Raw genomic sequence first — 16,653 nt, 5'->3', positions numbered from 1 at the left:
AGGGTCGAACTCTTCCTGAACAGTATATACCATCAAATACTTAATATTATTTTTGACCTTTTTATGGCCAAGCTGAAGCATTCTTCAACTGTGACGATAACTGGTTAGTTTTCAGTGTCAAAACCAAAACGCAAGTTACGTCACTTGTGAAATTGAAAGAAAATTTGAACTGTCTTGAAACAGACGTTTAAGACTCTTGTAGACTTCCCCCTATACTGATTTTGGTTGTCTCGAAGCAGGGGCCACAATCGCTCTCGCAATCAATATTTCTGACAGAATACGTTCATACGTTAATCCCAAGGTGTTGAAGAGGTCTCGGATGGTCTTCCAACGATCTTTCAGAATCATATCCCTTACCTTGTGAACATTATTTGGTATGAACCCAGTTGACGACCGTCTGGAACAGTCGTCATCATAGGCCAATGTTCGACCGTTTTTGAAACGCTTATACCAGTTTTAAGAGTCTATCCTAAAGTTCTGCCTCCCGTCGTAAGTCTGGGGTCTGATGTAAAATAAAGCGTTGTCTGTTATGCTTCTGCAGCGGTTTTCCCTACCTTAAAGCAAAACTTTATACTCGCACGCTGCTGTGTCAAGTTAGACATCGTAAAACCGCAAACTCACGTGAAAACGACAGTGGAAATATGCTCACAAATAAATAAGCAAACCTGCCGGCCGCGGTTGTCTCGCGGTTCTAGGCGCGCAGTTCGGAACCGTGCGACTGCTACGGTCGCAGGTTCGAATCCTGCCTCGGGCATGGATGTGTGTGATGTCCTTAGGTTAGTTAGGTTTAAGTAGTTCTAAGTTCTAGGGGACTGATAACCACAGCAGTTGAGTCCCATAGTGCTCAGAGCCATTTTGAAATAAGCAAACCGCTCTGAAGGTCATCTTGTGTAATGACCATTGACGATAAAATTAAAACAGGAGAAATTCAGACTTATCTCGACGGAATGCCGTCATTTTTCCCGCTTTCCCATCCACGAATGTAATATGAAAAGAAGGGAAGATGCTGGTACGCTATAAAACTTCCACAACACAAAATGCGCTGGCTTGCAGAGAACAGATGTAGAGATTGAGGGAAAAATTGGTCATAAAGGATAACAGCACCGTAACAGCCAAAAAGAAGAGTTTCTTGACAATGTTTTCGGACAAAAGGAGAAACAATAGATAAATAATATTTGGATTAGTTTCTGAGCATATATTTAAGTTTATTACAAAAAACTTTTTTCGAAAAGTAATACAAAATGGCGACAATACAGCAATTCTCCCGAAGCGACCTGCGGCATTAACTATAACTGGTGTTAATTTGAATCTGGAAAAAAGAAAAAAATCTATGTAATCCACATGAATATAGCTAGTGAACCACGTAGGGGATTGTAGAAATATTGATTTTTTTGTAGTTGACAAGTGTTTGAATAAAGTCGTTCAATTTTCAACAAAAAAGGACAGTCATTTGTTAATAAATATTGTTTAAATTATCTAACCGAAAATTCCCTACGTAGTTCAATTTGAAATGTTATTTCAAAGTTGTGGTTAAATTTTCAAATAAATAGACTGAAAATTGTTGTAGTTACTCTGCGTATCGATTTGAAAAATCAAGTTTGGAGAAAAACGCGTTTGAAGTTTTGAAATGTGTTATAAACATGAACAAATGAAAAAAATTCTACTTCTAGAAAACTCTTACCATTAATCTGCTATCCCAGAACTGGCCTGTCATATTGTTGCCGTAGCGATCGAAATCATATCCAATAGTTTATCACAGATCGATTGAAATATCGCTCGTAGTAATTCCATGAACCCACAAAACAATTTCATCTAGGCCCCTTCCAAACAGGCGCATTGCTAGGACGATTCGACGGCTGATTTCATATGCGTTCCGTATTAACTTACTACTTGCTATAATAACTTCTGGGCATTCTGGACAAATAATAATTGTTGTGAAGTCTAAGCCTCGAGGACTTCGTTCTTGCAGCTTGATGTCTGCACTGCACGTTTTGCATTTCACGTACTGAGAAATAACAGAGAAAACGGCAGGAAAGTTAATAATCCTATAGCTCAATCCGTAATTCACATCGAAATCCTGGTCATTGTCTTTCAATTTCTTAGCAGAGGCACAGACTCATTCCGCACTGTTCTCAGCTTCAGATCTATTCTTTTGACTCCACTTATGGCATACTGCTTCGACATCGTGTTGTATACGATGTTTTCGTACCTCTTATGCCAGAATACACTTTGTTAGCACTCATCCTTTTTTGAAAGACAAACCTGAGTACTATAAGATGACAAACAATCAAAAGTCAACACTTCACACAAAAATTAAGATTCGAAGCGAAACAATTGTCTTTTTCGTACACTTATTGACACTTGACGAAGCCAAGCTATCGTATTATTGTTTTGAAACGCCTTTCTATACCCAGACACTACAGAGGGTATCGAGTTGGCCATTTCGGGTCAGCCGATGCGATAGAGGACGATCTCGGAATTCCATAGGACTTTTATTTATTTATTTATTCCGGGGGTTAGACTTCTTGCTTCATATTTTCGAATGTTCAAAGCATCTTTTAAACCAATAAAGATTTTTTGAAAATTCTGCAGTGGTGTTACCCCTTAAGCCATTCGTCGATAAAGGACTCTAAGCTCAGTGGTCCTCGTCGTCTTATTCAGCAATGTGGGGACACCGTGTTTCACTCTCTCGTTTCCTTCATCAAGACGTTGCAAGAAAATAAGTAAATAGATAAAATAGAATAAAACCTCCGTCTGAACAGGCCTTGAAGGCCAAACGGTACCGACCGGCCGCCGTGTCATGCTCACCTTTGGGCGCCACCGGATACGGATGGGCATGCGGTCAGCACATCGATCTCCCGGTCATTATCAGTTGTCGTGACTGGAGCCGCTACTTCTCAGTCAAGTAGCTCCTCAACTGGCCTCACAAGGGCTGAGTGCACCCCGCTTGCCAACAGCCCTCGGAAGACCCGGACACTGACCCATCCAAGTGCTAGCCAAGCCCGACAGCGCTTAACTTCAGTGATCTGACGAGAACCGTTGTTACTAATGCGGAAATGCCATTGGCAACTACGACGCTCCGTACATATATACTCATGACAGTCACGTACATGAGACATATGACAAGCAGGCGTCAATCAGAAACACCTGCAACACCAGAAAATTGTAGTGAAAACCAGGATAATCGGTAATTGGTGCAGGGACTGGCCGTTGACCCTGAACCGAGATTAATGTCACGTACTGCGAGCAAGTACGCGAATAGATCCGCTATTGCAACATTACTCTCCTAGTGACAAATCACTGGAAACAGTAACTGCCATAACGTACCCAGCAATAACCATCCGTAGGAACCTAAGGAGGAATGACCACATAAAACAAATGGGAGGAACATCTGATGCTAGACGGAGAGTCAATGGGAAAATCTTGACAAAATACAAAATATTTGTTCCACCGATTCTTGAGTATTGTCTATGCGTCTGGGACCGTTTCCATGTTGAATCAATAAGAAGGAAGGAAGGAAGGGAGGGAGGAGGGTTGGGTTTAACTTACCGCCGACATCGAAGTCATTAGAGACGGAGCACAAGCTCGGATTGTGTCAGGGATGGTGAAGTAAATCGGCCGTGCCCTTTAAAAGGAACCATCCCAGCATTTGCCTGGAGTGGTGTAAGGAAATCACGGAAAACTTAAATTTGGATGGCCGGATATGGGTTTGAACCGTCATTCTCCCGAATGCGAGTACAGTGTATCAGTGTCAGGGATCGAGTAGTAAATCAGACAAAAAATGTTCCAGAACTCTCCTTATCATACCACTGACGCGCTGTGGGCTTGTCCAGTGCTTCCATCGCAGTGACAGCGCTGGCCTGCAGAACCTGCTGCTGGTTCCACTCGCTGCAGCTGACTGACCACTTCTTCTGACCACTTCTTCTGTTCTTGGGGTAGATGTGGTGTGGTGCCACTCCGTGGATTGCCGTTTTGTGACGTGATGAAACCATATTTCAGTGCCTGTGGCGATGTTCGACAAAAAACTGTCAAGACAAGCCTCGTAAATCGCAGGTAGTTCCACATAGACGGTCTTTATGGTCTTCTGTTAGGCGGCGAGGAAACCAGCCAGCTAAGTCTAGGGGTCTGATGACCTCAGATGTTAAGTCCCATAGTGCTTAGAGCCATTTGAACCATTTTTTTGAAACCAGCCGGTACACACATTTGAGTAACCCAACGGGTGTGTCAGTGCTGCCAACAGAGATTTCCTGTTGTGCAGTGAGGTGTTTGATTGTGATCCATCGATCACGTCGAATGAGAGTGTCCGCACGTTCGAACATTGTAGGGATCGCAGCTATGGGCAGCCGGTCGGCATGCGGGAAACCGGGCGAGTTTGCGCGAGTTTGTTGCGATGATGCCAGACACCTCGTCCAACTGCTCACGGTGCTTTTGTTAACTTCCAGGTCTCGGCAGACATTCTGCAAGCATCTAAGAATGTCTGAGATGTTCTGGTTTTCCGTCAAAATAAAATTCAGCGAGAGGTCTCTGCTTGCAATGCACCTTCGTTACAGACATTATTTCGAAGACTACGTACAGTACGGCCACGTGTTAGAACTTCGTGAAACTAGAGACGCTGGAGCGGGAATATTCCATGACGTCGCACAACAAATCCCGCATTTTTTCAACCGAAATTGGCCCAGAAAAGAATGTGCTGCATTACTTACTGCGCGCCCCTCGCATTTTCCTGCGCGTGCGTCCTAACCTACGACTTCATCGTAACAACGGCGGGGACGTACAGTACATAGACCGACGCACGGTTTGGTTGCCCTCCCGCCGTTCCGTATTGACACAAAGGCGCCTCGAGGGCGCCGTGCCGCCGTGATAAGTGTGGGCGCCGAGTGGGATATGTCGGGCCGCGGACTGCAGATGGTAATGAGACGCCGTCCCGGCCCGCGCTGTTACGAGGCGTTCTCTGATTTATGCGACTCCGCCCCTCGCCTCTTGCTGCGTAGTGCAGAGGCAGAGAGCGGGAAACACGTAGCGGGGTCTCGCTACCCCACCCCCGCCGTTGAGGAAGAACAGTGACTAGATATGTCTTCCCGCTCTCTCTCTCTCTCTCTCTCTTTCTCTCTCTCTCTCTGTGTGTGTGTGTGTGTGTGTATGTGTGTGTGTGTGCTGACATCGTCAAATTCTTGTTAGAGAGCACTGTAATGCGCATTTTATTTTAAAATTTATCCCGGCGAGTTGTAATGAGAGGACGCTGAAATCAGTGGTATATGCGTGAATCTTACCTCATAAAGAAGATAAATTAATGGAGTTCTTAGATTACCTTAACTCGATTCATGAGCATACTCAGTTCACTCAGGAAACAGAGAAAGATGTGTGGCTGCTGTTTCTTGTGATGACGTGATGATGAGATTAATTGAAACTATAATAGCAGTGATTAAGTAGGCTTTCTGCTTGCCTTGTTCCACTAATGAGCTGGTGATGTTAAATCTCAACTGCGGTTCTGCTGTTGTCCCGATCGCATCCGACAAAATGGCTCTGAGCACTCTGGGACTCAATATCTGAGGTCACCAGTCCCCTAGAACTTAGAACTACTTAAATCTAACTAACCTAAGGACATCACACACATCCATGGCCGAGGCAGGATTCGAACCTGCGACCGTAGCGGTCGCGCGGTTCCAGACTGAAGCGCCTAGAACCGCTCGGCCACCGCGACCGGCTCGCATCCGACATAAGGCTCCATCCCATCTAGGTGAGGTTCCAGTATTCGAATTGATAATGAAAGGAGACAGCAGGGGGAAGGTACAGCCCGAGGAAAGACAGACAGATCTGGTAAAGTGTTGCATTTATTGTTCCAGAAGAACATATCAAATGAGAGATAGCCTGTTACAAGTGAATAACAGTTACTGTACACAAATTAAGCTAAGAATCTTGAGTGAACTAGTCTTGCTGCAGGATAGTTCACAAGAACAATTAAACAGGAAACAAATTACTGTCATTTTGATGAATGTTTTAAACCTAAATTAAGAGAGAGTGGTCCAAGACATAATTGAAATGCTGATAGTTGTGTCAATTGAGAAGACCGGCCCATGCAGGGAAAGTTTAGATTGCTATTCCGGAAACATGATATGTTCACCACGCCTACGGTTCGGTACACGTCGGAACTGTTACCGATTAGCACGCGGAAACTGATTACGGACAGTACTGTAGCGAGTCGCGCGATCAGTGGCCGCTACGGGTGTAGGAACCATGCACATCCGTGCATAACGGCGGCATCTTTCTAGCCGACGATGAACACTCTAGACTGCTCCAGCTAAGAAATGACTTCAATTGGGATCGTCGATTGCGTCTCTCGTCACTGTTGGGTATGAAGACTCAAAGACACACTGTGTGTCCACCACTAACGAAAAGGAACCCCATGACCAACCTACTAGGCGTGTCTCTTGCGAATTTATTCCGGTCCGTGAAGGCAGTGTCCCATCCCACTGGTTGAAATACCTGAAATAATGGGTCTTCCGCCAAAATTGTTGGTGGGGTGTGCCCCTTTGCTGCTGCTGAAGAAGGACTGAAATTCAAATTAACAGCTACCTTGGTCTTCCAAGAATACGTCACGTTGTACAAATTCTATATCAATTAAACCAGACGTCAGAAAATTAAAACTCTTCACGACCCGGGAGTCCTGTGACTAAGTAAGCTCCTAGTCCCTAATTGCCGCAGAAAACTTATGTGATACGGTTTAATCAGCATTTAATTAAATCTACTTTTAAACTAATAGCCCTGTTACCCCGTGACTTCTATCAGTTGACTCGGAATTTGAAGACAAAGCTAAATCTGTAATCAAACGTATTAATTAAATTTTATTTGCGCACTCTCCTTTTGCCAGAGCTCTGGACCAGCTGCTACCGTGCTTCCACATGCTTTGTGACTAGGTAGCACAATACATCAGTGCTACAGATTGTTGTCTGCCTTTCCTGAATGTTTTTGTTAAGCGGAATATTGATGGTTCTCTAGTGCATTCGGTTCAACGTAAACACAGCAATACGGATTTGTATATAGAATCGTCGAGATCACGTCGTTTATTTATTTATTTGCGATTTTCTTGTACTTTGTTATCTACATACAGCAACAGACAATATGTAGCACCTGAGTTTGTATGTATAACATTGAATATTTTAACATAAATTCAAATGAGTAAATATAACTAAGCATTATGGTATTTAAGATTAAAAAAGACACATAAAATATCTACTTAAAATAATAATGTACATAATTTTTAAAAATATACGTACTGCTCTTTGGTCATCTGGCGCACAGCGTCCGCCCCGATAGCCGCCACGGTAGCTCAGCGTGTTCGGTCGGAGGGTTTAGCTACCCTCTGTAATAAAAAAAAAAAAACTGAGTGAACGTATCAACGAACAGCCTGAACGAATGTCATCGGACGTCCGCCACGAACAAATTCAACGAACAAGATAGAACAAAATGAGATAAAAAAAAAATAGCTGAATGGTCTGCGTGACGGACTGCCGTCCTAAGGGGCAGGGTTCGATTCCCGGCTGGATCGGAGATTTTTCTCCTCCCAGGGACTGGGTGTTATGTTGTCTTCATTATCATTTCATCCCCATCCGGCGCGCAGTTCGCCCAATGTGGCGTCGAATGTTATAAGACCTGCACCAAAGCGGCCAGACTTACCCCGTAAGGGGCCTCCCGGCCAATGACGCCAAACGCTCATTTCCATTTCCATCTGGCGCACAGGTTTGTGTTCATCCCGAATCCAGAAGGCACATACTACTTATCTACTACTCTAACCTACGATGCTAAAACACAAATTTTGTAGTTTATAATTCTAGACTACACTATAGTACACAACATTGCACTACACAGCGTCACACCACAGAATTCTACACTTTCGTACCTTGTTTCCTTATTTGTCTGGACAGTTAGCCCCTGGCGCGCTGAGGCACAACTCAGGATTCACAGGGGCTGTACTGCCGTGTTACTCAAGGTTGAAGACATTGGGAGATGGCTGTCTGTGTTTCAGGAAATCCTTCCTGATCGTCCCTGAGGCTCTGCTCCTGGTTGCCTCCGGAATGTTGTTGTAGGTAAATGCTCTACCATGTGTGTCTCGTTGTCATGACATATTGCCTTTTCTTGGTTGCCTCTCGGCCATGTAGGCTTGCAGCACGTAAGCAGATATTTTAGCTGTCAGTAAGTTCAGCTTGTAGCAAAACTCATTATATTACAGACAGGTGTACTGTCAAAAACCTTCCTATGCTGGCCTTTAACATCTTGTCTAAGGCACACTCCCAGACGATGTCGTCAGGGTGCCAAATGCTCCACATTCACAATTATCTGTGGTACCTTGTCGTATTTTCAATAAGCAGTTGGGATGTGGACCATGTTCCGACCGGTAGTGCATGGCCTCTTCATCACAATGAAATATGATATTGTTGACTTTGTAACGTCCCCTTGGAAAAATTATGAATGACTGTGCTCGTAAACTCCTACGTTATTTGATAGAAAGACAGCTGAGTAAAACTGAACGTACTCAAACTATTCGCAACGCAATCTGACTTTCAATAAGCTCTAAAAAAGACAGCGCGCGCCAATACTGCCATCTAAATAAAAGATTCTGACTACTGAAGGGGTTAACTAAGGGCGGCGCCACCTCCCTGTTTTGGAAGTCAGAAACCGTGATGGGCGGCGCATGCGCCGTGTACTGAACGGTGGCCTATATAGGACGTCGAATTGCAATCTTGCGTCAGTTCTCAGCGGGACTCATCAGCAGAAGCAGCATTCCCTGAAGATGGCGAACAGTTGGATCGCCGAAATATCGAGTCAAGTTGATTTTAGGATCCGGCAGCAAACCCGAAAAGACTTTCAAGACTGATAGGTATAGTTAGCAAATGAAAGATTTTGATAGAGAACAAACAATGTATTTATCTTAATAGTGTTCAAAAGTCATATCCATCTTTACAAATTTCCTTTTTCTGGCGGACACATGTCCAGATCGTCCGCTTATAGCAACCTCTAAAAACTCTGGCATCCCTCTCTCCACATCCACCACTCCTGGCGGCTCACCTCCAGCGGCACAACGCTACGCGCTGTTCACATCTAACTGCCCAACACTACACAAGCGAATATTTCAACAGTGAGTCTAACCAGCCAAAGACTGTACACAGAGCAGTCACTGATTTTCATACAGAGCGCTACGAGGCGTTATCAACATAAAAACCTAAACAGCCTACTTACAACTTATCTTTTATGTTGGGAAGTGGTAGATTCTCCACCCTTTCTCTTCTCTGTTCCAGCTTTCTTGCCATTCTTTACAAACACATGACTTTCCTCCTTATTTGATGTGGCTCATGACACATTACAAACTATGGTTGTGCTTAGATCGCTTAGACGTAGAGCTCCCATAATTTCGGATCCAGACATCTTTGCTGAAGTGCTCGTACACCTAAGAACAGAGTTCAGAGAAAACTGATGTTCTACGCAGCAGGTTAACAGGCGCTATCGGTGAAAGTCAAAAACCAGAAGTGCACGTTGGCAAAATTTCTAGCTTTTCTATTCCAGTATTTCGTTCAACATAGACAGTATCATCCGAGAATATCAGAGCAGAGTGGTTTACCGCCCACCATAAAAGATTACAGACCTACTGGGATCAGTAAAGTACGGTCTGTTGTTAAGAACGGTGGAATTTACAAAATGGCTTGCCAGTGTGGTACGGCTAACATAGACCAGACCACGAGCACAGTGGAAGAACGCTGCACCGAGCATCTATGCTGCAATTTCCTTTTGCAGCCAAGTCTGCTATTGCTGAAAATTCATCTCCAAGGACTCTCAGTGGTGTGTATTAAAATAATTATTTTAGCCATAGTAACATCTTTTTGGGTTTTTATAACTAAAAAAATCGGCCGAAATTTGCGTAGAAGCGAATCTAGTGAACCGTGATGGCGGGTACCATTTGGATAATGCGTGGACCCCGTCATTTCCAGAGTACGACGGTCGCGGCGAGCGCCGCCCTGAGGACAATTGAGCTCCGCCAACTCCACCAGCGACGACGCTGCCCACCAGGTCATGTGATCAGTCTACCACCACGCCCTTGTTGCATGCGTGGGATTCTCACAAATCGCTAATAACTTACAGAGCGAGGAAGTTCTCGTCTGCCTTCAGTGGCTCACCCGAAGATGATTGGCAGATACCCAGTCGAAATATTGCGGACAGTAGTAAACGACGACTGGTTGATACCCCGAAATTTCTTTGGGCATTGTAACGTTAGCAGCTGCTGCCCATCCATTATTCCATAACTTAGAATAAAGGACTGTAGCACATATTTAACCGTAACGAATGCTGCTCAGGTACGAAGCGCTTTACACCAATTTTTGATAAATTGAGGCTCAAAGTTCTGTGAGCCTGTTGCAAACCATACGAGAGCGACACCGTTGTTAAAGTAACCAGCTAAGGCGGCAGACACTGTTGCTTATCAACCAGCAGAAACAGTAATAACCGTAAAATACCCAGGGTACCCGTCCATCGCGTCCTAAAGTGGAACTACCACGTAAGTCTAGTCGTAGGGAAAGCAGTTGCCGGCGAAGAGTCATTAGTGGAATTCTTAGGAAAAGAAAACATGAAATGAACGTATTGCCAGCGGTTGTAAGTACTTCTATTCGATGCCGCTTCGGCGACTTGCGAGTCGATGAAGATGAGATGAAATGATTAGAACGACACAAATACCCAGTCACCGAGCAAAGAAAATCGCCGATCCGGCTGGAAATCGACCCCACGATGCAGAGTCATCGACAGTAATCACTTTTTTTTTTTTTTTTTTTAATCATGACCGAAGCGAGATCCGAACCATCGATCCATCGTTTATCAATATTGAGAGCTACCGATTTTTTTCCGTTTTTCTTTTTTTCTTTCTATCTGTTTCGTCGTTGCTATTCTTCAGCAGTTCCATCTACTGAACTTTCACTTAGTTTTTTATTACAGCGGATGGCTTGATTGTTATAAGACGGTGTGACAGAGATTCCAATCTAAATCTTGCCTGTTAAAATGTCGCATTGTTACCAAGGCTCCGAAAAATGGGAGGAAAATTTCATCTAAAGAAAACAAAATTATCGGCCTGTATCGGTTAATTACGTTTGTGAGGCTTTCAGCGAGTGAGGTGGTGCAGTGTGAAACACCCCCGTTTAATTCCTTCATTGGATTTTGTGTAATTTATCGAAGCCACCAAACAGTTAATTATTATGATTATATGACCGTGTGCTTAAAGGATGAAAGGTTATCGGTTTCTTCTGCTGAGGTTTCAGGGGTATTTCAACCGAGTGCGGCTGTTCTGAGACTGAATAGTGGAATGATTGAGAGTTTGTCTATTATCAAGGACCATAAAGGTTGCGATGTACAAACTGATATATATTTCCTACTAACACACAAATTCTGAGGCAGTTGCTACTTTCGCCTTACACGTCTAATTACAGTTATATCTTTTTATTGGTTGCTGATTTTCAGTACTTCGTCACACGCAATGCTGATGGTTAACATTCACAACAATCCTCACTGCACCCATGGTTGTTGCTGGCCGACGCGAAACACGTAATTCGGCACTTGTCACTTTCTGTTCCGTATCACTCGCGAATCGGTATTAGTGAGGGTCAACCCCACGACGATCAGGGGGACGTGCTCACTCGTCATATTCCGGTGAATTTTACTCGACCACCATTCTTGCCCGTCTCTCCCGCACCACTGCTCGCTCGACACCCTCCAGTGGTACTCCGCACTCGACACTCGTCTCACTGCCTCCTGCAGCGCTTGACAATCGACTCCTGTCTGCTATCGACCTGGGCGACGGATACTAGCATCTATGTTCGTGGAATCACGGATCCCTTACAAGTGCTTAGCTACAGGACTCGCATTTGAGAGAACGACGGTTCTCCGTGATTTCCCTAAATCACTCCAGGCAAATGCCGGGATGGTTCCTTTGATGGTTCCATTTCTAGATAGATTCCAAAATATTCATTATTTTCCTTTTGAGGCAGTTAATTTCTTAATGAAAAGGTCGAGGACGTTCAAGTTACCGAGAACTGACAAAACTAGACACTCTTCGGAACAAGATTATCAGTGTTGAGTCTGTATCATTTCTTTTACACTTATTTTTCTTATTAATAGCGCTTGGAGCACTTCTTACTAAAAATTCTGGAGAAAATCCACGGCACTTTAGCTAACTTCCGTTGGATAGCAACGCTTTGTAGTTTTGAGTATGAATGTTCTTGGAAGCTCCTGTAATTTAATCTCAGTGACTGAGCTTTAGCATCAGGTCACTAATAATTTGCTATACATCATGTAAAGTGTCTGTCGTCTGTTTAAACAGTACTTGTTTGTTGCAGGTGAATGGGGTTACCATCGACAAGGATACTGTCAGGCTGGTTTCAGTGCATGTTTGTCAAAGGTAAGATCGTAAAAGTCTCACATACCGCACGCAATTATGAAGTGCTGACTTACCATTTTTGAGTATTCATAATGGTACTGTTCCAAAGAACAAATTATTAGTGTAATTAATATGTTGTACTGGAAATCGACGAACTATTCTGCAGGTGCAAAGCACACTTCCTTTCTACTGTTGCCAGCAGAGTGAAGAGGCAGCTTCATGTCCCGTAGGCTCTTCACAATGTGTTCGCAAAACGCCTGTGTCCAACGTGCGCAGACTTCTGTTCGCACCTGGCTTTCACTTCATCTACCAGCTCACTGAATTTGACCAACTACTCGTAGCAAGTGGCTTACGAAATACAGGTGCTGGGTACAGCGATGTCTGTAAGAAAGGTGACTTGCTCTGTTTTGTTGCTCTCTGTTACTAAACGTGATAGTGGGCGCAAATTAAAACTAATTGACAGACATCATCGTACGCTAACACGAATTGTGTCAAAACAACACAAAATCACCGCAGTTAAAGTGACTGCAGAGCTCAGTAGCCATCATCGAGACCCCGTATCTATCGACACTGTCCGCCGAGCACTCCATAAAGCAAATATTCATGGACTAGCTGCTATAACGAAACCATTAGTGACGACAAATAAAACAAAGAAGCATAAAACATGGTGTCAGGAGCATAAATCCTGGAGGGCTGATCAGAGGAAACACGTCATATGGTCCGACGAGTCAACGTTTTCGTTATTACCGACATCGGGCCGGACTGACGTGTGTAGAACGCCAAAAGAAGCCTACAATCCTCATTACTTGATTCCAACGGGCCAGCCGCTGTGGCCGAGCGGTTCTAGGTGCTTCAGTCCGGAACCGCGCTGCTGCTATGGTCGCAGGTTCGAATCCTGCATCGGGCATGGATGTGTGTGAAGTCATTAGGTTCGTTAGGTTTAAGTAGTTGTAAGTCTAGGGGACTGATGACCTCAGATGTTAAGTCCCATAGTGCTTATAGCCATGTGAACAATTTGATTCCAACGGTTAAGTGTGGCGGTGGAAGTGTTATTGTGTGGGCAGCCATACACGGTATTCTGTTGGTCCCATCATTACTCTCAAAGGACGTGTTACAGTCAACGATTACGTGAACATTTTAGGTGATCAGGTGCAGCTTATGCTTCAAATGTTGTCCCCCAACAATGATGCCGTATTTCAAGACCATAACACACACATTCACACGGTTAGGACAGTACAAGCGTGGTACGAGGAGCACGCAACTGAACTGCAGCGTCTTCCCTGACCAGCACTTGAACATTATCGAACCCTTGTGGGCGGTATTGGAGACTACGGAGCAGATTTCTGCCTCCCTCGTCACTACAGGAGTTAGAAGAGGTCCTGATCAAAGAGTAACGTAACATTCCTCTGGAGACTATAGAGTGGCTGGATTGAAGAGTTTTTAGCAAACAGAACACAGCATGTTTTTCTCAATGGAGAGACGTCTACAGGCGTTAAAGTAACCTCTGGCGTACCACAGGGGAGTGTTATGGGACCATTTCTTTTCACAATATATATAAATGACCTAGTAGATAGTGTCAGAAGTTCCATGCGGCTTTTCGCGGGTGATGCTGTAGTACACAGAGAAGTTGAAGCATTAGAAAATTGCAGCGAAATGCAGGAAGATCTGCAGCGGATGGGCACTTAATACAGACAAATGTAGTGTATTGCGAATACATAGAAAGAAGGATTCTTTATTGTATGATTATATGATAGCGGAACAAACACTGGTAGCAGTTACTTCTGTAAAATATCTGGGAGTATGCGTGCGGAACGATTTGAAGTGGAATGATCATATAAAATTAATTGTTGGTAAGGCGGGTGCCAGGTTGAGATTCATTGGGAGAGTCCTTAGAAAATGTAGTCCATCAACAAAGGAGGTGGCTTACAAAACACTCGTTCGGCCTATACTTGAATATTGCTGATCAGTGTGGGACCCGTACCTGGTCGGGTTGACAGAGGAGATAGAGAAGATCCAAAGAAGAGCGGCGCGTTTCGTCAGAGGGTTATTTGGTAAGCGTGATAGCGTTACAGAGATGTTTAGCAAACTCTAGTGGCAGACTCTGCAATAGAGGCGCTCTGCATCGCGGTGTAGCTTGTTGTCCAGGTTTCGAGAAGAGGTATCGAATATATTGCTCCCCCCTACTTATACCTCCCGAGGAGATCACGAATGTAAAATTAGTGAGATACGAGCGCGCACGGAGGCTTTGCGACAGTCGTTCTTCCCGCGAACCATACGCGAGTGGAACAGGAAAGGGAAGTAATGACACTGGGACGTAAAGTGCCCTTCACCACACATCGTTGGGTGGCTTGCGGAGTATAAATGTAGATGTAGATGTAGATTATATGCCAGTATTCCAAGAAGAGTCGCACCTGTATTACGGGTAAATGGGGGTCCAAACCCTTATTGATAAACCATTCCCAGGTAACTACAGGTCTTAACATTATTTTGCCTATCTCCTGTATGTCTTATGAAATGAATATGACGAAAAATTAGAACTCGCACGGGAGTTTGGCGATAGTCGTTCTTCCCGCTCGCTATTTGTGAATGGAACAGGAGAGGCACGAAAAGATGGTATCATAAGCAACCTGCACCACACACTGTAAGATAGCTTGTGGGGTAGAGACGTAGACGCAGATCGAGCATCGCCTCGCTTGCGAGCGTTAGGTAGTTTGGATACGGAGCCGTGGTGATGGACCACTGTACAAATTTTAGAACGGGAGAACTAAAGTTTTTAGAGGGAGGCCGCGTCGCGCCACTTAAACGTCAAAAGAAACGCTAGAAGCTAATGACAATGGGGAGCGCCCTGGACCGAGGGGCCTGAGTGCCTCGCCGCGGTCACAGTAGGAAATGAACGGGGCGCCGCGCGGGAGTTGTTGCCGATGGGAGGTTAATGTCTCGCGCCCGGCGGAGCAAAAAAGGCCAGCGTGTCCCGCCGGAATGCTTTGGCCGCGGTGCGCCGCCTAAAACAGAACAGAGGAGCCGGGGGCGGCTGACGATGGATGGCGGAGGACGAACCGGTGACCCGCGGGTACACGGCCGCCGCCGCCACCGGACAAGACAGCGCGATTTGTGGCGGGGCGCCCGATGACAATGCTCGCCAGATAAAGTCCCCCGCTCATAAATATTTACCGCCATTTCCATACGTGACGGCCGCGCCGGCGACGTCGTATACATTAGGCCGAAACCATTGTCATTTGCAAACGGCGGCGCGTTACACGCCACAATGGACGACCCGCCGTGGCGCCGGGCCGAACGCGGCGCGGATATTTGGCGGCTTTTAGCGGCGCCACGCTGCAGCCTTACCCGTCTTGCGGCGCCAATGTATTAAGAGCCGTGCTCTGTCTGAGGTCGCGGTCGTACGGCCGACCGACGGAGCTGTACAGCCGTAAGAACAATTTTGGTTCCGCGAAGGACATTCCATTCCACACCACTCCAACTATTCACGTTGCTTGGTCACCCTGGCATTTAATTTTTTCTTCTCTATTTATATCCACTTCTAGCGACGCAGGAGCAAATTGAGGAGCCAAGCTCCTTGGGCATGGAACGAGTCAGTATGTGTAATTACGGCAGAGAATAATGTAATAAATCAAATAAAATTTACGCGAATCCTATGTACATGGTGGTCCATTGATCGTGACCGAGCCAAACATCTCACGAAATAAGCGTCAAACGAAAAAACTACAAAGAACGAAACTTGTCTAGCTTGAAGGGGGCTCGCTAGATGGCGCTGCCATAGGTCAAACGGATATCAACTGCGTTTATTAAAATAGGAACCCCCATTTTTTGTTACATATTCGTGTAGTACGTAAAGAAATATGAATGTTTTAGTTGGACCACTTTTTTCGCTTTGTGATAGATGGCGCTGTAATAGTCACAAACATATGGCTCACAATTTTAGACGAACAGTTGGTAACAGGTAGGTTTTTAAAATTAAAATACAGAACGTAGGTACGTTTGAACATTTTATTTCGTTTGTTCCAATGTGATACATGTACATTTGTAAACTTATCACTTCTGAGAACGCATGCTGTTACAGCGTGATTATCTGTAAATACCACATTAATGCAATAAATGCTTCGACGACCAATCCACCTGTCATGAAATATGCTATTCAATACCACTTCAACCGCAAGCGAGCTATGTGCCGGACATCCATCATGTTGGAAGTACATCGCCATTCTGTCATGCAGTGAAACATCTTG

The 16,653-nt window shown here is 44.8% G+C and overlaps 1 protein-coding gene across 2 annotated transcripts in view; it reads left to right on the top strand.

Annotated features, from left to right (window-relative positions):
* LOC124605801 (integrin alpha-PS2-like) overlaps positions 1–16,653 on the top strand; it is a 793,741-nt gene that overhangs the window by 612,138 nt on the left and 164,950 nt on the right. For both annotated transcript variants that reach the window (XM_047137699.1, XM_047137698.1), the window contains exon 5: positions 12,369–12,430. In XM_047137699.1, the coding sequence (XP_046993655.1) occupies positions 12,369–12,430 (62 nt within the window). The remainder of the gene's footprint in view (positions 1–12,368; positions 12,431–16,653) is intronic.

The sequence above is a fragment of the Schistocerca americana genome, chromosome 3, assembly GCF_021461395.2.
Source record: "Schistocerca americana isolate TAMUIC-IGC-003095 chromosome 3, iqSchAmer2.1, whole genome shotgun sequence".
NCBI lineage: Eukaryota > Metazoa > Arthropoda > Insecta > Orthoptera > Acrididae > Schistocerca > Schistocerca americana.
Note: the sequence above shows the minus strand (reverse complement) of the source record. Positions and strands in the feature narration are given on the sequence as shown.